We start from the raw sequence: 25,717 nt of genomic DNA on the forward strand, positions 1-25,717 counted from the left end.
CTGCACAAAGATATGTTAACTTAGCAATCCAAGTGTTGATGGCCTTCAGCATGGTAAAATTTGGTACAGAATAAATCATTTTGTTACTTTTTAATGGTTATTAGTTCAAAATGTGTGTGTATATAAAATTGGAATCAAGTATCTGTGACACTGTATTACCTCTGTGTAACCCTAGGGCTCTGTGGATGTTTGAAAAGCATAGCTAAGGTCTATATACTCCTTTAAACCATACACTACATCATAGTCTTCTTTAGGTCTCTAGTTCCTAGCACAAAATAGATGCTCAGAAAATGTTTGCATTGTCGTAAATGAAATGTTAAAATATGATGCTGATTTTCTGCTTTATCCCTTAGGGCACCAGTGTCTTGTCACCTGGACTCCACATAGGGATAATTATTATACTGGCAATAATGATCTATAAAAAGTCAGCAACTAATGTGTTTGAAAAGCATCCTTGTCTTTATACCCTAATGTTTGGCTGCGTCTTTGCTAAAGTCTCACAAAAATTGGTGGTAAGAAATTCTTTTAATTTACGATTCATGGTGTAAATAATGTACTTAGTCCTCAAACATAAAAGTGGAAACTATTTCATACAATGGGTAGGTTTTTTGTGATGTTATCATCATAATAAATAGTTAGCTATTTGTGCCCCTGTGAATGAGTTAATGTTATATTCGGGGAGACAGACTCTTACTTTATAGTAAGTTCTTTTAATTATTTGTTTAGTTATGATTATCAATTATAACTTTCTGATACCAAGGATTTTAAATATTGGAAACTTTAATAAGCTACCCAGTCATGAATTTGACAAGTTTTAAATTCAGTATTCCCATATCAAATGTGAGATTAAGTGGTGTCTTTATCCTTATTTGTCTTAATAGTGAATTAAAGTTATAATTAATTCTGTCCTGAAAATAAAAGCTGAAACATTTAAAGTTTAATAATGAAATTTTTTTTTTTATTCTTTTTTATAGGTAGCTCACATGACCAAAAGTGAACTGTTTCTTCAAGACACTGTCTTTTTTGGCCCAGGTCTTTTATTTTTAGACCAGTACTTTAATAATTTTGTAGATGAATATATTATTCTATGGATAGCAATGGTAAGTTCTTTTCTGCTAGGATTTTTATTTATTTCTAACAGATATCAGATAACACTATGCTTGAGTCCTTTCAATGAGATATCAGGTGGCCTCACTCTCTGGTCTATACAGTAAATGTTTCTGAACATTTAAATTACTTCTTTTAAGCAGTGAATTGTTTTTTATTGTATGTAGAAATGGCCCACATATCTGGAGATCAGGCTTTCAACAACTTAAATCCTTAAAAACACGACTATATACTTTAAAAATAACTATATCTTTCTCCCTCCCCAAAAACAGTGTAAAGATGTCAAAAATCAGTTCACTCTGCCCAAAGGACTACAAACAGTAGTGTCTTTTACTTAATCAAGCTTGTTAGAATTATTCCCAGCTCATAGCAGGTAACAGGCAAATTAGAGTTAGTGTTAGCAAAGGTAGGCACTTATTGCATCAAGAACAGTCAGCTAATATTGAGGAAACGAAATGGAACAGACAATACTATCATGTAAAAGATTCTGGGACCATTTTGTGCTAGAAGTAAGCAACCCTATATATCTGTATGGCCCTTGAGGATAGTACATAATTTATATTAATAAAGATGACTCATCAAGCAAAAGTTTAATCTTCGTTGATTATATCCTGCTTATGAAAGTGATGTGGATAATACATATATTAATTTCTATTCAAAATGATTATAAAATATAGTTATGGTGCTTAAGAGAGAAGCTTTAGCCCTCTGAGGAAAAGAAAATCAGTGTTGGTAATACCTTAATCACAAAAGTGGATAAAGGAAGCATTAAATTTTTTATTTTATTGAGACATTTTCTTTATGCTTTGTCTTCAACTATTGGTTGTTCTGAACAATTTTGCTATATTTTTCTCTACTTCTGGACCTCACTGGCCTTCACTAAATTGTTAGTGATATATAAACACATATTAAAGTGCACTTAAAGAAACCCTGCAGTGAATTTTTTGATAATTTCTGTAATATTACACTTTTTGTAAGATTTAGGCATTAAAAAAACTATTTGTTCTGTGCATCGACCACTGGAATACATCTGGTGATCCTTTATAATAAGCTAGGTTCTATAGTATTATACTTTTTTTGGAGTAAATTAATAACTTAGTATCCATTCCTGGTCCATTCAGAAGTCTTCCCTTCTTCAAATGGTAGTGAGATGTAAATCATAATCCTTGAAAGTTTTTCAGGCAATATTCTAAAAAGTACTTGAAAATCAAAACGATTTCCTTCAATTTGCTATCAACTGTAAGTATTTTTAGGGCTCCAAAACAACCTAAATTTAAGAAATAGGGGGTGATTATTCAAAATACCTGAAAATTCAATGTAGGGTTTCTTTTAGTGAACTTAAATATGTATTACAAATGGAATTAACATAATTAAAATGTCAGGTGTTAAAAGTTCAAGCACTATTTTGTACTGAGTGAGTTGGCCTCCAGTGGTGGAGATTATGGTGAGAAAATCACATGCAATTTTTCTTTAAAACACTATGTAGACCATAAATAAAAACAACAATAACATTATGTGGAGCAAACAAAACATATGTGCCCTTTGGCATCCTTAGGGAAAAGATTCTTGCTTCAGAGAGAAAAGGGTCAGGTGGAGCTTTTCCCCAATGGGTGAGAATTCTCTCTCCACGACAGAGCTTTGAGGCTCCTTTTTCTGAAAGGAAGCATTTGTCCCTGGTCTCTGGGAAAGTTTTTAAATAGTGTGCCTTCCTCCTTAATTTTGTATACAACACAATTTTGTATATGCCTCCCCTCAACTATAGTGTCTTTTCCAGGCCTTTACTTTCTAAAACTAGTCTCAAAGGAATAAGAAATGTATATGATGGAATGATTTCATTATAATGACTGATAGCTTCTTCTAGTAGAAAATTTGTGGCTTTGTTGCACAGCAGAAAATTGAAAAAATGTGGAGTCAGAAGACTTGAGTTTGAGTTCTGTTACTTTCCAGCTTTTGTATTTTAGTCTAGGCCTTTTACTACCCTGAGCTTCAGTTTCTATAACTGTGAAATACCCTACATATCCCAGAGGACTATAGTGAAGTTCAAATATGAGATATATGAAAGTACTCTAAAATGTAATATTTTCAGTGAAGAATTTTAGGTTAAGGGTTGAGATTTGTTAGAAAAACAGCTGCTGCATCAGAAAAGATAGACCATAATCCATTTTGTATTTTCTTTTTTGGTTCTAAAGGTCATTTCTTCATTTGATATGATGATGTACTTTAGTGCTTTGTGCCTGCAAATTTCAAGACATCTTCATCTAAATATCTTCAAGACTTCATGTCATCAAGCACCTGAACAGGTTCACAAGCATATTGACTAATAGCCCAAGGAAAAGAGGAGAAGCAGTTAGGGGAACCTATGAGTGAAGGAAATCCCCCTTTGCAGGAGGCTAGTATACTATCAAATAAGGATATATTTGAATATAAAACATTAAGTCTTGTAGATTCCATTATGTGTATTTCAGTTGTGAAGCTCCCATTGTGTATCAACATTTCTGATCACAGGTATTATCAGAGTAATACAATCTATAAGTTAAATTAGAAACAAAACCAAAGAAAGAAATTTCAGTTTTCTGAGGATAAGAAAGTGAACCATTGTAGTTTAAATAGCAGTCTTTTTGTCTCAGAAATTCTTATCAGACACTTGGGGTTTTCATTGACAAAGGATTAAATAAAAATTCAGGACTTAAAGTATTTTAGCCATCTTGAGGGTGGTGCTTACTTTGCTGAAAATTGACAAGTGAGTTCATAATACTGTATAAGTACATGGATTGTAATACTGTAATTATTGAGTCAAATGATGTTATAGGAAATGATTTTTTTATTAGCCATCTTTCAAAAGAGGTATGTTAATTATTATCGTATAAAAGGAAATACTTGCTTAGCATACCAACTAAAATTTAAAACGTCTACTGGAATTTTCTATAATTTTTATTTAGTAAGAGGAATGTGTCTTACCAATTCAGAAAAACAAATGAATTTTTACAGTGAGGGTAACTTGTTCCTTGGTATTCTGAGTTAAAATTTCATTGTCACAAAAAAGTGGACATTAAACATTCCTTTTTATGAAAGGTAAAACAGTGGCTAAAGCACAGTTAACACATAAGAAAATTAATAATTTATGAGAATATGGCAAAAATATCTTCCCTTTAGCATATCAGCCAAAGTTACTTCAAGTATACATTGACTCATATGAGGTAAAAAGGGGATAAAATAAGTATCAGTTATTTAACCGCCAAGTACATCATGTACTGATTCTTATCTTTCCACTCTCACTTAAAAATATTTATATTCCTCATTATGAATAACAAAACTATCACAAGGATCTTTGGTGATCCAAATCCTCAGACTCCCATCTTACCCTATTGTTAATTTTATACAACAGTTCTGTAGACCAGAAGCCATATGATGGTTGAATCTTAAACAAGAAAAAGGCATATTGAAAAAACAGTGAAAGCTGATATTTCTTAAAAGGAAAAAAATCTACACTTATGTGAATTAAGTACACAAAAATTACTCCAGAATACTTATTTTGCCTCTGCAACTATTGGCCAAATAAGGACTGTGTTAGAAGTTTGAATAGCACTTAAGATTTATATTCCAACATATTCTTTGGCTTAAAAAGGAAATCCTTTACAAAATGCAAAAATTTAGGAAGTAAACTGTCCCTTAATGTCAGATATTCGTTAATGGTGGAGGACTAATTTCTTCCTGTATAAGTTATCACAGTCAGAAAAAGAGAATCGGTATGGTCTTGTTTTTAAAAACTTGGAAAACCTTAAAACTAAGATAAAGGTGGATTATAGAGCAAAAATTAGAATTTGAAACATGGAAAAACAGGAGAAAATCACTCCTCTCCTCCTAATGGGCATATTTTTTGTTTTGAATGATTGATTCAGTGAAAGCAATTTTAGCAAAACATAGTAAGTTTAACTGACTTATTTCAAATAAATGCTGAAACAATTTAATATTTATTAAATCAAGTGTTTCATATGTTATTCTGTATTTAAAAATGCACATTTTAAAAGACAAGGTATAAGAATTACCTGTTCAAGTTTGGAAACGAATGTAAAATCAAACTTCCATATATTTACTGAATATTAAAACTGGAAAACAAAATATTCTAGGTAATTTATCTTTAAAGACAGATACAAAGTACTTAAACCATAAGTAATTAGGTATGTTAATGACATGCTCCTAATCATTATGAAGCGCATGTGTCATTTAATTGTGGACCAAGCCCAATTAAATGGCATTGTGATGTCTTTGTGGAAATGACATATTCACAAATCCGTGTCTTAAAACTGATATTTATATATCTTGTTCAGTTGTCTTATTGGTTTTAACAGGTTAGTTTATTCCAGAACACATATTTAAGTTGCTTTTAATAAATTTCATAGGTCAAGAGTAGATTTTCTTTTGAAATCTTATTTTTATTAGAATTGGCTGTGTAACTTAATGGGTATATACAAAAAGATATACATATAAAATAGATTTTGTATTTTTTGCTTAAAGAAGAACAATGTAACCTTGTGTATTGTGCTTTCTACCTTTTGGGACTGATACAGATACACTGAAGCCAAAACCTTAAGTTAAATCATCTTTATTGCTAAAAGTTAATTGATAAGTATTAGAAAAATTCACTATTACTTTTAAAGAGCTGAAAGCTTGGTACATATAATTTAGGAATAACTTCATATTTTATACAGAGGTTAACAGATAGAGGGATCTTGCAATTGAGCTGATGATTAACACCATGTAATATTTTAAACTACAATTTTTAAACCACTCTAAAGACTTACATGCCTCTTACTTAATGTTATAATTGTATCATATTACTTAGGTTCAAGTTCTTCCTTCAAAGAGTCATCAGAATAACATGGATTGAAGAGACTTTCGAACACTTGCCATCTCTTGCTGCTGCTGTTACGTGAAAGGAGATATTAAACATTTGTTTAATTTTTAGATAAGTGTTATACATATTTCAGCAAATAAAATATTTCAATGCTTACATTATCCTTATTTTTTCAATTGTAAATACAACTTACAGTTTCCATCATAATTTTCTTTTGCAACATAGCCATTTCTTTTCTAAGTTCATTTTGTGCACCAGTAAGTAGATTATCATGATTCTTCTCCAAGTCTTCCATACTCTAAAACACAAAAGGCTAGTTCAGTTACAAACCAGCACTTTTCATCTTAGGTTCTAAACTTGTACAATTAATTTTCAAAATTAGGAACTTTTTAATATTCAAATAATGTGTATTATGTATTTCAAATAAAAACATGAAAACCAAAATACCCACTAAAGGAATAAAAAAATGTCAGACATGAATCAACATTATTATAGGAAGTAAAACAGTAGTATACTTTGCTCAAAACAATGAGTTAATGAACGGTTAAGGTCAAAATAGAATAAAAAAGAAAAAGACTAATTCCCATGTCTATAAATTCCATAATTTTGAAAATTTCTAATGATCTTTCTAAATATCAGGTTGTACTCCACTTATTATGACTAATAGTGTGATGTGAATTCATTAGAAGGAATAAAATGATCTATAGTATACCTCTTTGTTCAATTTATGAAAAACAAAAATTGTTATAAATATTTACTATTCATCAATTAGTGATTCTAATGCTTTCTATGTAAAAGGTACTATGTTAAATGCTGTGGCGAAATTAAAAAATAGTAATACATGATCACTCCCTTATTCCAGTGAGAAGAAACATAGAAACAAAAATAACAAAAAATTTTATAATAGCAATGGAAACACAACTTGCTGTGGCTATGAAACAGAAAATGGGGATTGATTTGAATTTAGTTGGCAAAAAAATAAGATTTCAATAAATAAAAAGGAGTTAAAAGTATTCTAGGGCAAGAGTATAAGGAAAAGCATGGAAGTGCCTAGTGAGTGAGTTCAGAGAAAGCAATTATGTGGAGAGGTGGGAGTAATGGATGAATGTAGTAATTGAAGCATAAAAAGAGGATCACATTATGGAGGGGATCTTGAATACCTAAGAATTTAAGAATGAGGAGCTACTGACAGTTTTTCAGGAGGGAAGAGATAATGTTTTAGGAAGATAATATGGTAGACCTCTGAAGGATGGGTTGGAGAACAGAGAAATCAGTTAAGAATCTTAATAGTCTAAGCAAAGAATGACAAGGTTCTGAACTAGGGCAGTAGCAGTGGGAATTGAAAGAAAGAAAGAACCATTGCAGAGGTAGAAATTACAGGATGTGAAGAATAAGGAAGATGGAGGAGTCAAATATAATACTAAAGTTCCTACTCTAAGTGGCAACATTTAGTGATAACAATTAGAAGGAATATTTTCTAGTACTCTATTAAACCTTCACACCAATTAAATGGTTTTCAGGGAGCATTAGAACAAGCTGATTGGAAACACTTTAAAAAATAACTTTTGTGTTCATATATATTATTTTACAAGTTCTTTAAAAAGATTTGTTTTAGGGGCCAGCCCTGTGGCCTAGTGGTTAAGTTCAGCACATTCCGCTTTGGCGGCCTGGGTTCAGTTCCCAGACACAGACCTACACCACCTGTCAGTGGCCATGCTGTGGCAGTGACTCACATACAAAAGGAAAACTGGCACAGATGTTAGCTCAGGGTGAATCTTCCTCAGCAAAAAAAAAAAAAAAAAATTATTTTAAAACTATTTTTCTAGTTTACTCAGAGCATCCCAATTCCTTTAGAAGAATGACATTTTAACATGTATTTGAGATTATCTAAAAGAAACGCCCATCAAAAAAAAGTATATGCAGGATTCCAATGAACTCCTATGAATATTTACTAAAAAATATGTATCTGCATGAACAAGAGGTCAATGCCACAGACCACAATTTGCTAATATGCATATGTGTCAGTAGATAATTCTCAATCCACAAATTTTTGATCCTCATCTGGCTTTTTTTCATTCTATTATATCTCTGGGCCAGTTGGCATATAAAGCCATTTTTAGTCACTGTAATAATTCTAAAAGCAAATATGCTATTAAGTACATAATACATTTGAAAATTTAAAAGAACATCAATTTCAATTGGATACTTTCTTTTTAGCAAACACTGCAGATACAAAAACAAGTAAAAGATTACCTAGAAATGATTTCTGGACTTTCTATTTTCAGTTGAACAGAGAACTATCACTAAAGTATTAATAAAGTATGAATTGTATGTACATTTTTAGGTAAAATTCCTAATTTACCATTTCCTGTTTTCAATAATCCTCACAAAAATATTAGAATCCTAAAATAAAAATACATTTAGCACTTAAATAAAAAACAATGAATTCAAAATGGAAAGAATCTAAAATGTATAAGTAAAGTGTTTTTCTCTTAAACTTAGAAAGAAAAACTTATTTTCTACTTCCATATATAAATTATGTTTTATAAGAATGTATTGTGTTACCAAATACAACAGACCTTTATGAACTGCTCATATAACTGTCTAATTGTTTTCAGTCTCTGGCTCTGAACAATTCTAGATTGTTGAAAAACCTTTTGTTGCTGTCGAAACATATTCTACAAATGTAAAAGAAAAAATTATGTGATAACAATTTGGGTAAAATTTTAAATTTAGCAAAAAATAATCTACATCAAACTTAATAGTTTTAAAATCAATAAACATTCTCTCTTAATAAGTATTATGACCAAGTTTAAATAATTTGTGTTCAATCCTAATATACAACATTAATATAATAATCCTACCAGTCATTGATAGGAAATCTCAACAATACTCTAAACATGTCTTACTTCTTCATGCTTTCAATATCAACACAGATGATCCTTCCAATAATGCTAGTCTTTCAGTTCCCTGGCCTACTTTCCAATGATTTCTGTCCTCCACTCTACTTTAGCCATTCACTTACACATACCTATATGCTAGATTTTTTCCTTACCAATAACTATAACCTCTACATAGTATTAATAATAGCAAACTTCATATTAACTATATGTTGGATACTACTCTGAACTCTTTTAAATAAACTGATATATGAACTCATTTAATCCTCTAAACAACTCTATGAGATAGGTACTTATTATCCCCCTTTCAAAGATGTGGAAACTGAGGCATAAAGATAAAAAAATTTTTCCATGGTTTCACAGCCAGCATTTGGTCAAACCAGAAGGTGATTTCTAATAGGATGTCTCCAGAATCCAGGCTCTAACCATTGTTCTATACAGTTTCTCCATATATCCCACTATTCAACCACTACTTCCCTACATTCTAGCTCACTCTCATTAGTACTACAGCTCAATAATCTCTATCAAGACCTAAAATACATTCATCCTACCTACACTTTTTACTGTCTCCTATCCCTATTTCCATGTCCTCACTTTCCTCTTTCCCACCTTAAATTCCATAATCAATCATCATCATTTTTCCAGTGCATTCCTTTGCTCCCTTCTTACTCTGTCTTGCTTGTTTGGCTAAACCCCAACCAACCCTGGAAAATCCAACTCCCCAGTCACTCTGCCTGCATCCCTGTAGCTGGTCATAATTGGAGAAAACCCCACAACTATGCTGACAGGTCTCACTTTAAATCACAATCGCTATGATCACTAGCCTAAACTGGACCCTGAATGCTGCTTGGCAATTCTATTTCCCCATTCACTGGCCCACCCTCAGGAAAGTATGTTATACCTTCTCATTTGACCTCAAAAGGCAACATCTTTTCCACCATCAGATGACCTCAATTATTTACTAAAGAAATAGAAGCAATCCAAAGAGAACTTTTAGTCTTCCATCACCATATCTACCCACCCACCTACATCCACCTGTGCTCGTCTGCTCTACCTTCTCTCTCGTGTTCTCTGCTAAGGCCAACTTCTTTACCTATCCCATCCATTCTCAAGAATTCAGCAACTGTCCCCCTCTTTCCATTATTTTTCATTTTTCTCTCAAATTATTCCTATCAGCACACAAACATGCTGCTCTTTCTCCATTCTTAAACAAAAACAAAATACATACTATTCCTTTTCTATTTAGGCTACCACCCCATTTCTTTATTTCTCATTCTCTCATACTCATTCCAATCAGCTTTTTGCACTCACTATTCCACCAAAATCATTTGGAGCAAGAACACCAATGACCTCTACATTGCCAAATCCACCTTATTTGGCCTATAAGCAGCATATGACAAAGTCAAGCCTCTCCCCTTCTTATAAGGCTTCAGTTAGAGTGGTTTCCTTTCTACCTATTAGGCCACTTATTCTCAGTCTCCTCTACTGGTTTTCCCTCATCTTCTAAAATTCGAAACTCTGAAGTACTTACTCCAGGGCTCGGTCCTTAGACTTCTCTTTTACATTTACAATCACTCTTTTGGTGATCTCATCCAATCTCATGGCTTAAATGCTGTCTTTATGTTAAGAATTTCCAACTTTGTATGTTCAACCCATACCTTTTTCCTGAACTCCAGACTTACATACCAATGGCCCACTCAATATCTCCCCTTGACTGTTTCAAATGAATCTTTAATGTTTCCAAAACTGAGCTGATCACCTAACTCAAAATTATTTGATATGAACACTACCTTAGCTCTTAGATAAGAAATGTATGATAATTTTACAAACAATGAAAGTATGAAATAAAAGGACAGTTAATGTAGTTAAATAATATATGGGTAGGGCTGACTTCCACCTCCCAGAGAGATGAGCAGGTAACACAAGTCTGGCCATTAAGAGTAAACCATGTTTTCACCATAATGACTGGTTCAGGTATGGGCAAATGCTCCAAACTACATCAGTGATATTCCTCCAGAGGACTTTTCTGCCAGAGTTATTAAGAAAGACCATCTTAGTCCACTGAGGATACTAAACTTATAATAAATCTAGGATTGCAAGAAGCTATCTTGCTTACCACACTGAGAGAGCCTACTAAGAACTGGAGACAGAGCCCAGATGACACTACATGAGCAATCCTTCCCTAGCCCCATTCAGCTATGCCTTAAGCTAAACTACCCCTGGACTTCTTTTATGTAAACCAATAATCCTTCTTTTGTACTGTGACAAATTTCTGTCACTTGGAACTCCAAGAATCCCAAGCAATATAAGAAGCAAAGACCAACAGCTTTTATGAGTATTGTATGTGCCTGTACTTCTCTGGTTTACCACCCAGCAAGACCAAAACCCATAGCCAGCAATGGGTAATGAAACCTGGCTGAGTTCCATGGGTCTACTACAAGGCTAGGCTCTCCATTCCTACTTGACACTTGGTTATAGTAGATAAATTATAAAGCTAAGCATGATACTAACAGCTAGTTTTTCTTCCTGTTCCCCAGCTTTCTGCACATCTATATCCCATTGCTGAAACAAAGTCAGAAACTGCTGAGAATATTCTTGGTTAAGCTTCTGCCTGTAAAACATAATAATGAATATTGTCACATTTTATACCAATATGGAAAAATATTCAAAACAAAGTTGATTTGACATAATTTATACTATATAATAAAAGAAGGAAATAATAACACCTTAAATTTTCAGATGTGAAACCAAGAAGTAAAATTATGATTTATGCTGATTCCAGAAGTATTTATTTTCCTAACCAGCTAAAAGAAAAGCCCTTTCACATACTTTAGCTCTTGAAAACTAAGAAAGTTTTATTTTATAAATTTTCCAGAAAGGTCCATTTTATCTCCAAGCAGTTTATTTTTCATTTTTCCTACTGTATATAGGTTCTGATATGATAAACAGATTCAATAAGGTTATTATATTTATCATATAAGATTTCCAAATAGAAATATTTCACTTAATTTTTCCCCACTTTGGTACAACGATTTTGTACGAAACAATAGTTAACTCACTTCGGCTAAAATATACAAATTATTTACAATATAAGATTGACCTTTTTCTACATTGTTTAACAGTTAACTAACACAAGACGAACGGTTTCTATGACATTTACTTTTTACTCAGCTAGTGTATTTCTAGAATGAATATAAATTACCTTTATAGCAAAAAAACTCAATTGTTACTTAAAAGGAGAAATAGGTAATCTTCACTGATTTCTAGGAAATATGTAGCAAGTCTATGAAGGAGTAAAATTACAGGGCTAAAGGACTTAAGAGAAAAATCAAGCCAAATATGGTTTTTACTAGAGACCTCAATAAATAGAAGATAATAGTATTTTTCATAATTTGCACCAATGAATACTAAGAAATGATACAAATGTTGTGGCTGTGAACAAACCAATGACCTTACCTTTGTTCTTGTTGGGTTTTCCAAACATGTTCAATTTTCTGGTTACTGGTTTTGAGAGAAGACTTAGTATACATTTCTAGTCTTTTTCTCTTGGCACAAAGAGCCTTGTTAATGTCAGCTATATTGAAAATAAATATTCATTAAAATTTAATGTTGAGGAAAATTATTTTGTTCCCACATATTCAAATAAATATGAGTAAAGTTTGTTCAACAGTTTTGAAAAGACATTTAAAATTAAATTTTAAAACAGACATATTGTCAAAAAGCAAGATTATTTGCTTACTTTTTTCCTAAGAAAACTTTTAGTTATTGGTATCCCAATTCTAATTTTCCTACTTCAGATAATTTTTTAAATTAGAGATGATTAAAAAGAGCTAATACAGGCTGGCCCCGTGGTGCAGCGGTTAAGTGCGCACGTTCTGCTTCGGCGGCCTGGGGTTTGCTGGTTCAGATCCCGGGTACGGACATGGCACGGCATGGCACGCCATGCTGTAGCAGGCATCCCACGTATAAAGTAGAGGAAGATGGGCATGGATGTTAGCTCAGGGCCAGTGTTCCTCCGCAAAAAGAGGAGGATTAGCAGCAGTTAGCTCAGAGCTAATCTTCCTCAAAAAAAAATTTTTTTAATTAAAAATAAATAATAAAAAGAGCTAATAAATGAAAAAAGGGTCTCAAGGACAGACTTTAACTTCCTCATGAGAAAACACTAAAAAAGGCTAAATTTTTCTAAATTTATAAAATACTCTCCAACTGAAAGAACACATTTAGATGAATTATTTAGATGAATTATTGTTAGAACTCATTATAGGAAACACACAGAACTATTTTTAAAAAGAATCAAAAAAGGATAAAAATAGTTAAAGAATAAGAAAATTAGTTTTAAAAAATTTAGTCAGTGATACTCTTAAATATATTTTATTACTAAAAGAGACAAAGACTAAACATACAAAAATCTTAAGTAAATATCTAGATAAATTCATTCAAGAACCCTTTGGGAAACTTTCATGGAGCCTTTTATATGACATTTTTAACCATAAGCACTGCACTTCATAAAATTTTTAATTCTTCAAATAATTCTTTGCTAAACACATGCATATGGATCTACCATCAATAGTTATTTTTCAGTAATCATGATGGAGCTGCATTATATAAGTATTTTATATTTCCAATATTCATCTGTAATAATAAATTTATAAGACAGATTACAAAACAAGCATTTTGCCACTGCCAAATAGAGCAAAGCCTTCAAAAAAGACTTGATTCTATGAATAATCCATAGAGAGGAGCCAAATATTGACTCCTTTTTAAGAGTACTATCCCCCCACAGTTAATGTAACTCATATTTGACATACCATTTAAAGTTTATGAACTTTTTATCTGATTACACTAGCTAGCAAGGTTATCTTTAGTTCTCAACTACATAGTTTGACAATGTAAAAATAACAATAAAGAGTTATTTTAAAGGCTTCCATTTACACTGCCCCTCCCAAAGAAAAGAACACAGGAATGTCTTAAAAAATAACTAAATTGAGAAAATGAAAAACTGACATATATACAGATATGTATGTGTGTTTGTATCACTTAGTCCATGAAACAGTTCGTGAAAATCCATACAAAGAAGGGTAGAGATTTTTCCCATCCATTTTTGTTCTAAAATTCCACAGTTCATTAAATTCACACATGTATAAAATAAAAGCACTATTCTTACCATTGTTAGTACCATTCTCACTCGACATCAACAATTGGAAAAGGTTAAGTAAGGAAATTTATGAAGCTGAATCACACATACTTATGCAAAATTTTATACACAAGAACAAGGCATTAAACAACACTCTTGTAGTCCACTGATTAACATTTCCCATTATACAAATTATATGGTTTAAAACAATTTTCTTTAAATACAACTATCTCCTAAAACCTACCTCCAAATCTTTCCAGCATATTCTGTACTTCACCCCTGTGAAGAAATTACATTAAAAAACTTTAAGGATCCATAAAATATCATAGTTGTTTTGGAAGAAATCACACACCCAGTATTTTACATACAATACTTGTTGGACAACCAAAATAGACTTTTCTTGAAGTATTTTATCTAAGAGGCAAAAATTATTTTCAGCACATTACCCCACATCTTCAGCTACTCCTGCAGAAGTCCTTTTCTTCCCATGCTTATCAATTACTGGAGTCTTCCCTGCATTGACAATAAAAAATATTTTTGAAATTAAGTATGCTATTGTGGTAGTTTTTAATGGAGGAATATCTTAATTTTGACGCGGTTCAGGCTTTTCGCCAACATGTTTTTTTTTTTTTTTTTTTTTTAAAGATTTTATTTTTTCCTTTTTCTCCCCAAAGCCCCCCGGTACATAGTTGTGTATTCTTCGTTGTGGGTTCCTCTAGTTGTGGCATGTGGGACGCTGCCTCAGCGTGGTCTGATGAGCAGTGCCATGTCAGCGCCCAGGATTCGAACCGACGAAACACTGGGCCGCCTGCAGCGGAGCGCGCGAACTTAACCACTCGGCCACGGGGCCAGCCCCGTCGCCAACATAAGTTTTTAAAGCAGACATTTAAATGCAATACTTGCTCTGCAGGTTAGATGGAATTAAATCAGGATCGAGGACCATTTTATAGGAACAATTTGCCAAGTCTTCCCATGTTAGTGTCATAATAAGACACGTACTATTTATCAGACATTTTGGGAGTAATGACTGCAAGGGCAAGAGATGCTATGTAAGCTTCTCTAACTCCAAATGATAAACATGAAGTACATGAAAATGCTTTTCAAACAAAGTTTTATTATACTCTAAAATGTAGCGGGTTCAAAACAAACGAACTGCAGGACGTGGACACTGTCCCACAATAGTGGACATACAGTACCTTCAGTAACCTCCTCCTCTGAACCACTCAGAATTTTTTTATCATCTTTTTCAAAGTCATAGGCTCTTATAATCTGATCCTCCACTGATGTCTTCCCAGACTTCCCGGCACGTTTTCTTCCAGAGGGCACCATATTTGGACGTGCTCTGACTTTAAAAAAATAAATCTGTCAAGCCTTCCGAATCCAAAGACAGTATTTAAATAAACTGGCAAATTTCAAAAGTAGATATCAAATAAAGATGATCTTAGCTGAACCATATGTTAGGCGTCTCCCCATTTATCTTGTTGGCCCAAAAGCTAACCAAGAAGACACCGAGCGCGTGAACCCAGATCCCAGGGGTGCTGGGACGGAGAGTTCGCACCCGGGGACCCGGCGATCTGAACTTCAGATGGGCCAGAGTCCCGCTAAATTGGGGCAAATGGAGTTTGTGGATTTTCAGTCACCAAGTGAAATCGTAGCTGCCGACAGCTGGATCGTGAGCATGCCAAAAACAAGTGTACAGCCACACAAATATAAAACTACAACGCTCTGCCCCCCGTGCCTCGGAAAATTCACGGCCACTAAGATTTCCACCAAACACACCTGGAGGACAAGGGCCGAGGCGCCCCAGGAGGCGGGAATGGTTCCTGACGGGTTAGGGGCGGGCAGGAGGCAGAGACGCGCCCGCGAAGGCCCCTCTGCCCGTGGGACGGCGACGCCCGCTCGCGGCCCTGCCCTCAGCGAGCTTCCTGGCCTTCACTTTCCTGTCAGAATGTCGGTGCCCCAGGGAGGGCCCACTAGGAAGATTTTCCTCACCCTTCAAGAGTCGCCTCTGGCCCAACTCCCGCGCTGACAAACTCCTCCCCTCCTCACACCTGAAAAGAACCCCAATGGCCGAGGACCACAGCGACAGGTCTCCCGACAGGTGGTCCACCCCTCCAGCCTCCCCCACCACAGCTCCTCACCTGACGTCCCCGCTTCGCAGCCGCGACGCTCCTCTCAGGCAACTCAGAATTCCCGGGGAGAAAAGCCAGTCTCGCCTGGCCCGGGAACGTCACTGATTGGCTGATTGCAGCACGCATGCGTGCAGCAGACCGCGGAGCTCCGCCCCCTGCTGACCCAGAGGACCTTGCGGGCCCTGGCTTGAGGCTAGGACGATTGAGCAGTGTTGCTTTCCACTTTCTTTGTTTAATTTGTTTTAAATTTTTATACTAGTTGAAAGTTACAAAAGAATACGTAAGTTATGAAACATGATGAACACACTACCTCATTTGTGAAGTAGAATTTTACCAAAAGGCATTGAATCTCCTCAGGAAGTCCTTTGCATGCCATCCCCCCCCCCTTCCCCATTCAGAGATTTTTTTTTAATTATCCTGAATTTTGTGTAAATCATTTACCCGGCTCATTTGCTAAGTTTTATTACCACGTATATGTGTCCTTAAACAACCTCACTTCGTTTTGTGTTTGGGCAGTACAAAAAACTGTACCATATTCTGTGTAGTATTCTGCCACTCACGTTTTTACTTATCATGTCACTAAGAGAATTTTTATTATTACATGTAGCCCCAGTTCTTTGATTTTCACTACTCTGTAATATTCCATTGTGGGGCACCCAGTGGCCGAGTGGTTAAGTTCAGGCGCTCCGGCTTCAGCGGCTGAGGGTTTCACTGGTTCACATCCTGGGCGGGGACATAGGACCACTCATGAAGCCAAGCTGAGGCAGCGTCCCATGTAGCACAACCAGGACCCACAACTAGAATACACAACAATGTATTGGGGGGTCTTTGGGGAGAAGAAGAAAAGAAAAAGATTGGCAACAGATGTTAGCTCAGCTGCCAATCTTTAAAAAAAAAAAAAAATTCCATTATGCTTCTATTCCACTATTTGTTTGATTTTATTGTCCATGGACACGTGGGTTATTTTCAGATTTATATAAACAATGCTAGTATAAACACTCTAATCTCATACACTAAAGTTTTTAGAGTATCTAGGTGTGAAGTTGCTAGGTCATAGGCTGTATGATATTCAGTAATGCCAAATTGGTTTCCACTTTATGCTCCCACCAACAGAATGAGTTCCCATTGTTCAATATACTCATCATCACTTGGTATAGTCAGATTTCTTAATTTCGCCACTCTAGTGGGTATAAAATATTTCTTTAGAGTCTTCTTTTATATTTCTCCAATAACTCCTAAGATTAAGCTCTTGTTATGCTTATTGGTCAGTTGCATTTCCTTTTCCTTAAAATGTCTATTTGAGTTTTTTGCTCGTTTTTTCTATTGGATAGTATGTGTTTTTTATGGATTTACAGGTCTTTATATATGCTAGATATTAATTTTTGTGACTGTTTTTCTGTATCTTTTAAAAGAAATGTATCTTTATCTTGAAGTCATAAACACATAAAGATTTTAAGGTTTTACTTTCTATTTTTAAGTCCTTGTTCATCTAGAATTGATTTTTGTGCCTGGTTTCAGGTAGGACCCAATTACTTTTTTCTCCCTATGTGGACACCAATTCATTGAATAGTGCATGCTTTCCCTAAAACAGCTATGTCGTATGTCACGTTTCTATGTTTTAGAGACTGCTTCTCTAGCCTGTTCACTGGCCAGTTTGCCTATCCCTGTGCCAAAACCACAGTTTTCATCATTCCAGCTTTATTAAGCTTGGGTATTTAATAGTGCAAGTCTCTCACCTTATTTTTTTCTTCAGGAGTATCCTGTGTATTCTTGAACTTTTGCTTTTCAAGTCAGTTTTGGAATTCGTTTTCCAAGTTCCATGAAAAAACCCCTGGATTTTTATTGGAATTGCCATGAACCTATAGATCAATTTGCAGAAAACTGCTTCTTCCTATTCTTGAACATAGTATACTTTCCATTTATTTGGAACTTCTTTAATACCATTCAATAAAGTTAAATTTTTTTCTCTATGCAGGGTTTGTACTCTTATTAGATTTATTTATAAATAACTTATATTTCATTGCTATTTTGTTATAACTGTTGTCAGTATATAAAAATCCAATTGACTTCTGATATTGATCTTATTCTTATATCCAGCAACTCGCTAAACACTTTTATTACTTCTAATAATTTGTCTGTAAAATCTGGGGTTTTACAATCATACTGATACCAGCCCTGATATCAGTTCCCCTACATTAAAGCTAGCATATATGGGGTTAAGACCAAAGCACTCATCTCCTTTCCCTGCTTACTCCTTGACTTCCTGGCACCAGAATCCACTATGTGCCACGGAGGCAGACAACCCAGGACATCCTCCTGCGGATTCCCTTATCTTGCTATCCTCCTCTCTGTCAGCAGCCACACAAGGCCAAACCCAGGCTAGTGGAAAAGCACCAACTAACCAAACCATAGGCTCCCCCTCCCTACAAGCGGCTACATTCCTTACAACCTTTAAAACCCCTGGCCTCCCATCTTTCAAGGAGATGAGACAAACTTGAGGGGTCACTCTCATCTCCTGGCTGACATCACCAGAATTTAAAACTCTTTCTTTGCCATAAGCCTGGCATTCCAGTTTTTATTTGGCCCCTCTTGTGTGGCGGGTAAAGAATCTGTTTGTAGCCGGTAACGATATGATCTTGAATAATGGCGTTTTTCTTTCTTTCTTTCTAATTCTTAGGCTCTTTTTCTTTTTTTTTTTTTTTTTAAAGATTTTATTTTTTCCTTTTTCTCCCCAAAGCCCCCCGGTACATAGTTGTGTATTCTTCGTTGTGGGTTCTTCTAGTTGTGGCATGTGGGACGCTGCCTCAGCGTGGTCTGATGAGCAGTGCCATGTCCGCGCCCAGGATTCGAACTAACGAAACACTGGGCCGCCTGCTGCGGAGCGCGCGAACTTAACCACTCGGCCACGGGGCCAGCCCCTTAGGCTCTTTTTCCTTATCTGACTGCACTGACTAGGATCTTTAGTACAAAGATGAACCATCAATATTGGACATTCTTTCCTATTTTAAAGGTCCTGCTTCTAAAGTTTCTATTAACAATGATGATGTTGTATGTAGGTTTTTAGTAGTAGCCCTTTTTGAAAGTTTAGCTTCTCTTCTTAGTTTGCTGAGTTTTTTGTTTGTTTGCTTGTTTTATTTTGTTTTAAATCATGAATGTGTTTTAAATCATGAATTTTATTAAATTCTTTTTGTATATCTGTTGAAATGATCTTTTGTCTTTAAGTTGTTAATATAGTGAGTAATATTTATATATTTTTCTAATGTTAAACCGAACCTATATTCCTGTGATAAACCCAAGTTGATGATGGTGTATTAACTTTTTAAGCACATTACTGTTTGGTTTGTTCTGCATTTTGTGTCCATTTTCATGACTAAGATTGGCTTGTAATTTTCCCTTATCCTACTGTCCTTCTCTGGTTTGGAATCAAGTTTATGCACATGACTTGCTCCCTCTTCTTCAAGTCTTTACTCAAATGCCACTATTCATCTCAGTGAGGCCTTCTCTCCCCCTGCTTTTAGATATTGTAATTGCAAACTCTGAAAATTATTTCTCCTCTTTTCCTATCCTCCTTCCCCATGTACCTTTCTCCTCGCACTTATCATTTTTTAATGTAGTGTGTAATTTGTTTATTTGTGGTCTTCTCCAACCCCCATTAGAATGTAAACTCTGAAGAATGGACAGAATTGTAAATGGTATGAGAAACAGATCTAATATTATCTTTTTCCAAATGAGTATTCACTTATTCCAACATCATTTACTAAAAAGACAATCTTTGCTCCCATTGATTTGAAATACCCCCTCTATTATACAGTAGATTTCCATAAGGAATTGGGTCAACTTCTGGATTTTCTGTTACATTCCACTGATGTACATGTACCAGACCACACTGAATTATAGAAGCTTATGAATATATTTTAATATCTGGTAAGCCAGTTTCCCCTCATATCTATTCTTTTTCAGGGTTTTCTTAGCTATTTTTTTTAAATATGAATTTTAGTGTCGTCTTGTCTCTCTCCAAGGGGAAAAAAAACACCTTGTTGATATTTTTATTGGGATTGCATTAAATTTATAAGTTAACTTAGGGAAAAATGACATCTTAATGATGTTGAAATGTCCTAATGAGAAACAAGAGATGTCTTTCCACTAGTTCAAGTATACTTTTGTATCATGAAGAAGCATTTTTAGTGTTTTAAATATAGGTTTTGAATGTTTCTTGTTACGTTTATTCCTAAATATTTTATCTTTTTTGTTGCTAGTATACATCAAGTTTGTTTCCTCTTCCATTATGTCTTCTAACTGATTATCTTTTACGTGTATGATGGCTTTTGGTTTTTGTATGTTACTTTTACATCCTGCCACCTTGAAAAATTCTTTTAATGTTTGAGTTGGTTTAGTCACTAAGTCCCTAGAGTTCTCCAAGTATATTTTCATATCATCTGTAAATAGAGATAATTCTACTTCTTTCCAATTTTTGTGTCTTTAATTATTTCCTATTGGCTAAGTTTCATTGGCCAAAACCACCAATACAATGTTAAATAGTAGTGGAGATGGTGGGCCTTTTTGTTTTGTTCTTTAACTTGTGGGAACGCCTCAGGTATTTCCCCATTACTAGGCTGATGACTTTACAATTGAATTTTTATTAAAAATGAGTATTAGATTTTCTTGAAGGTCTTTTCAGCATCTATAGAGATAATCATATGTTTTTTTCTTTATACCTATTAATATGGTAAATTATATTAAAATGTTTGCTAATATTAATCTATCTTTGCATTCCTAACATAACTCCTTCTTGGCCATGTATATTATTTTCTTATTGTAGTACTGGACTTTGTTCAGGATTTCTCCGTTAACATTAAGGGATATTGGTCTGTAATTGTCTTTTTGTTGCTGCCATTATCAGGTTTAGATAATATTATACTAGCTTCATAAAAAGAATTTGGAAGTTTTCCTTCATTTTCTATGTTCTGAAATGATTAGTGTAGTGTTGGCACTCTTTCGTCCTAAATGTTTGGTGGAATTCTTTTGTGAAACCGTCTGAGCCTAGTGATGTCCTGTGAGTAGTTCCTTGATAGTTTTCTTGATTTCTCCCGTAGAAATTGGTCTTTTTAAGTGTTTGTCACTATTGGGGTCAATTATGGTAAACTATCTTTTTCTGAGGAATTCTCTATTTCATTTGAAGTTAGATTGATTTTTTTTTCCTGTTCCGAAACATTTTTGTACAGGGTTTCTAGCTCAAGAGCACCTTCTTCTGACAGCAAAATGAAGTGCAGTTTCTTTAAGAAATAATGGGGTAGGGGTGAGGAAGATAGGTTGGTGTGTCTCCTTTCGTTTTTTTGGGGGGCAGGATCTTTCATTTTCCCCCTTAGGTCTTTCTTTCTCCAATCTCCAAGGAGCACCACTCCTTTACTATCCAATTCTCCTCCAGAAGCAATGTTTCTTTGAGGCTGCCGCCACTACTGGTCCTGCTTACTTTGAAAACCCAGCCAGTGCTGTGAGCTACCAAGTCCCCAGCCTCTGTTCCTACTTTGGCTCTTAGTGTTAGACTTTGTCTCTCGGGGAGTTGCTTTATTTGTGCCTCATCTAGGTCTGCTGCTCCCCAGCCGTCTTTTGTATAGTCCTTTAAGCCACCTCTCCCACAGGCTTGTACTTGTGCTCACAGAAATGGCACAAGCTCTGTTGGAATTTGTTGTTTATGTCTGTACTTAGAGAAGTTCACTGTCTTCTGTATCTTCTGGTAATGCTAAAGGCATGGTTTCTGCGTGATTTGACTTTCACTCTGTTTATTTTATGGTTCTCAGGGAAGATGTGTAGAGAGATTCAGATTCAGGGGGCCACCATTAACCTCCATATGCCAAATTCTCCCCCAAGTCTTTCCTCATTTTTTAAATATCATCAGAGATGTATCCTTGCTATTAATCTTTTTAAAAAACTAACTTTTATATTTTACTGATCTTTTCTATTAAATCTTAGTTTTCTATTTCATTAATTTCCACTTTATTATCTGCTTACTTCTACTCTCTTTTGTTGTTCTTTTTCTAACTTTTTATGTTGGACCATTAGCTTGTTTACTTTCATCTTTTCTCCTTTTCCGAGATACTCATTTAAGATGATAAATTTCTCTCTATGTACCATTTAGCTGAATCCCACAAGTTGCCATATGCAATATTTTCGTTACCATCTAGTTCTAAGTATTTTAAAATTTCCATTATGAGTTCTTCTTTGACTCATGAGTTACTTAATGTGTGTTTTTAGACTTTCAAACAAATGTGGTTTTTAAATTTTGTCTTTTTTATTGGAATATTCTAACTTGATACTCCTGTAATCTGAATCATACCTATGATTTGAAATGTGTTACCACTTGCTTTATGACCTAGCACAAGGTCCCTTTGAAAAACTGTTCTATGCATGCTTGATAAGAATGAGTATGTTCTAATTTGGAGGTGTTGAGTTCTAGATATGTACATTAAATCAAGCTTATTAGTTGTGTCATTCAAATCTTTTACGCCTTTGCTGATATTTTTGTCTCCTTGGCCTAGGAATAATTGAGGAATGATTGGACATGTGTTAAAATCTTTGACTCTGAAAGTGGATTTGTAAATTTTTTCTTATAGTGTTATCAACTTTTTTATTTTTATATTTTGAAGCTATTTAATTAGGCACGTATAAGTTTAGAATTAATACTATCAGTTGAGCTTTAATCATTGTGTAGTGACCCTAATAATGATTTTTGTCTTAAATTCTATTTTGCTTGATATTAGTAAAGCTTCTCAATTTTTTTCTTGTTTAATATTTATCTAGGACATCTTTTCTCATCTGTTTAATACCCTTTTATATTTCATGTGTATCCCATGGTGAATATCTGTTTTTGTTTTATGATACAATATAATAATGTTTTAACTGATAAGTTTAGTCCATTTTTATCGTGGCTAACTCATAAATTTGGGCTTCCTCCTACCAAGTTACTTAGCGCTTTATTTTCTTGTGTTTTCTTTTTTTCCTTTTGTGCTTTGTGTTGAACGGAGTTTTTTGGTTTTGTTTTTGTTTTAATTCCACATTTTACCCTCCTCTACTGGTTTGGAAGTTATATATTCTGTTTTTATTCTTTCAATGGTTACCCTTGATTTTACCATTCACAAAGTCTAAAATTAATATCTCAGCCCCCTTTCCTTTGAACACTTTGGAACACTTTGATTCTGATCATCCTCTCCTGATTTAGGTGTTGTTGTTATCCATGACTTATTTCTGGCTTTAACCCCTGCAATTAGACACTATTATTATTGTAATTATTAATATATACATGTAATTGATAATTATGTATTTGCCAATTTCTGTGCTCATTATTCTTTCTTGGATCTTAGACCTTCCTTCTGACATAGTCTACCCTAGCTAGTGCAAACTGGGTAAAAAATAAATTTCAGTTATGCACTGGTATATTATTTAGAATTGCATTTGGCTGCATTTCACATAGTGGCTTAACCAAATATAAATACTCACACTGAAGTAGGGTTACAGGGAGATGCAAAATTTGAGAGGTTTGTGATGGCTTATTTGCAGAGATGGCCATACTAATCCCTGTGACCTGCAACAAGTAAAACCAAGCATGATAGTGAATAAAAAAAAAACTTTCATTTATTTCTCCTTTAACAGTACTGGGGAAGTGAATAGGTCCTCAGGGCAGCTTTCACCTAGGCTGTCGTTCAGGGCCCCAGGCTGATGAAAAATGCTATCTTCAACGTGTGGCTTCCAAGGTTGCCCTCGAGGTGGTCTCCATCCTAGCCAGCCAGACGGGAAAAGAGTATGGAGGAACACCAGGTAGGAAGTTTTTGTGGGCTAGGCCTGGAAGTGGCACACATCATTTCTGCTCACATTTTATTGGCTATAATTCAGTCACAGGGTCACACCTAACAGCAAGGTAGGCTGGGAAATGTTGACTAGCTAAGGACCCAGGAAAAGAAGAACAACGATTTAAGAGAGTAGCTAGCAATAGCTGCTTCCTACCAAGAGGAATTTCAAAAAGAAATTAAAATTAATTTTAATTTCAAAATTAAATTAGGCTTTGCCACTTATTAACTGTGAGACCTTGGGCAAATTACTTGGCTTCTCTAAGCCTCCATTTCTTTCTTCACTAACATAATGTATTTATCTCATAGAATTTTTGATTTTTTTTTTTAAGATTTTATTTTTCCTTTTCTCCCCAAAGCCCCCTGGTACATAGTTGTGTATTTTCAGTTGTTGGTCCTTCTAGTTGTGGCATGCGGGATGCCTCCTCAGCATGGCTTGATGAGCAGTGCCATGTCCATGCCCAGGATTTGAACTGGCGAAACCCTGGTCCGCTGAAGCAGAGCATGCGAACTTAACCACTCAGCCATGGGGCCAGCCCCTGAATTTTGGATTTTAAAAAGTGAAATAATGCATGAAAACTCTTACTGGCACTAGACAGCATACAGCAAGTATTCAATAAATATAAGCTATCGATATTATAATATTGTATCAACATAATAATGTTATAATGATTGCTTGTTGAGTCACTGGTATACTATTTCTGAATATCAAACATATGAATGCCTACCAGTGCCAGACATATTTAATAACATAAATAATAAAAATTTTAATCATAAAAATTAGAATTAATATTTTATTAACAGATCTGGATTTTTGGATGGAAAATATAATAGTTCTTTCAAATGTGAGTTACTCAGAGTATATAAAATATCACAAGGCATTTCTGAGTCTTTAAGGAAGTTTTCTCAAAATAGATCTAAGAAGTTAATTTAATCAAAAGGAAAACCGCTTGCACAGACGGGTGTAGAAGGACCCTGTGGTAGTCAGTGCTCTCACAATCTTGAGGCCAATCTCTCACATGTTGTCCCATCCAATTCTGCCTATAATTGCTAAATGATATTGATTTTATTAAAAGTTTAGTGAGGTGACACTTTGCACATCAAACAGAAACTTCCTAGACATCCCTTTTTAAAATTTTTTTATTGAGGTAACATTGGTTTATAATACTATATAAATTTCAGGTGTACATCACTATATTTCGATTTCTGTGTAGACTACATCATGTTCACCACCCAAAGACTAATTACCAGCCATCACCACACACATGTGCCCTGTCACCTCTGTCACCCTCCTCCCTCCCCCCTTCCCTGGTAACCACCAATCTAATCTCTGTATCCATGTGTGTGTTTGTTTTTGTTGTTATTGTTGTTATCTTCTACCTATGAATGAGACCATATGGTATTTGACTTTCTCCCCGTGACTTATTTCACTTAGCATAATACCCTCAAGGTCCATCTATGATGTTGCAAATGGCAAAATTTCATCTTTTTTTATAGCTGAGTAGTATTCCATTGTGTATATATACCACATCTTCTTTATCCATTCATCCCTTGATGGGCACTTATGTTGTTTCCAAGTCTTGGCTATTATGAATAATGCTGCAATGAACATAGGGGTGCATGTATCTTTACGCATTTATGTTTTCATGTTCTTTGGATAAATACCCAGCAGTGGAATAGCTAGATCGTATGGTATTCCTATTCTTAATCTTTTGAGGAATCTCCATACTGTTTTCCATAGTGGCTGC

The 25,717-nt window shown here is 34.6% G+C and overlaps 2 protein-coding genes across 5 annotated transcripts in view; one reads left to right on the forward strand and one right to left on the reverse strand.

The window, feature by feature from the left end:
• CHPT1 (choline phosphotransferase 1) overlaps positions 1-6,118 on the forward strand; it is a 31,000-nt gene extending 24,882 nt beyond the window's left edge. The window contains exons 6-9 of one of the 2 annotated variants that reach the window (XR_006512608.2): positions 354-512; positions 975-1,100; positions 3,297-3,496; positions 5,951-6,118. Coding sequence is in view for 1 of the 2 variants with exons in the window: in XM_044745608.2 (XP_044601543.2) it covers positions 354-512; positions 975-1,100; positions 3,297-3,407; positions 5,951-5,995 (441 nt within the window). In the remaining variant the exon portion in view is untranslated. The remainder of the gene's footprint in view (positions 1-353; positions 513-974; positions 1,101-3,296; positions 3,497-5,950) is intronic. The other variant, XM_044745608.2, reaches the window with a different exon arrangement.
• On the reverse strand, positions 5,977-16,468 carry SYCP3 (synaptonemal complex protein 3). Of its 3 annotated transcripts, none has more exons than XM_070507157.1 (4): positions 15,193-15,525; positions 8,542-14,509; positions 6,156-6,260; positions 5,977-6,030 (listed from the first exon to the last, which is right to left on the reverse strand). In XM_070507157.1, exons 2-4 carry the CDS (start codon positions 8,635-8,637, stop codon positions 5,977-5,979), a joined length of 255 nt encoding a protein of 84 aa, XP_070363258.1. In that variant the 5' UTR covers positions 8,638-14,509; positions 15,193-15,525. The 3 variants fall into 3 exon arrangements, 1 of the variants encoding a protein (XP_070363258.1); XR_011502664.1 differs by lacking the exons at positions 5,977-6,030; positions 6,156-6,260 and adding an exon at positions 16,138-16,468 and having other exon boundaries at positions 6,914-12,436; positions 14,241-14,509; positions 15,193-15,342; XR_011502663.1 differs by lacking the exons at positions 5,977-6,030; positions 6,156-6,260 and adding an exon at positions 16,138-16,468 and having other exon boundaries at positions 6,914-14,509; positions 15,193-15,342.
• Positions 16,469-25,717: the final 9,249 nt, after the last annotated feature.

Source organism: Equus asinus, chromosome 4 (genome assembly GCF_041296235.1).
Source record: "Equus asinus isolate D_3611 breed Donkey chromosome 4, EquAss-T2T_v2, whole genome shotgun sequence".
Classification (NCBI taxonomy): Eukaryota; Metazoa; Chordata; class Mammalia; order Perissodactyla; family Equidae; genus Equus; species Equus asinus.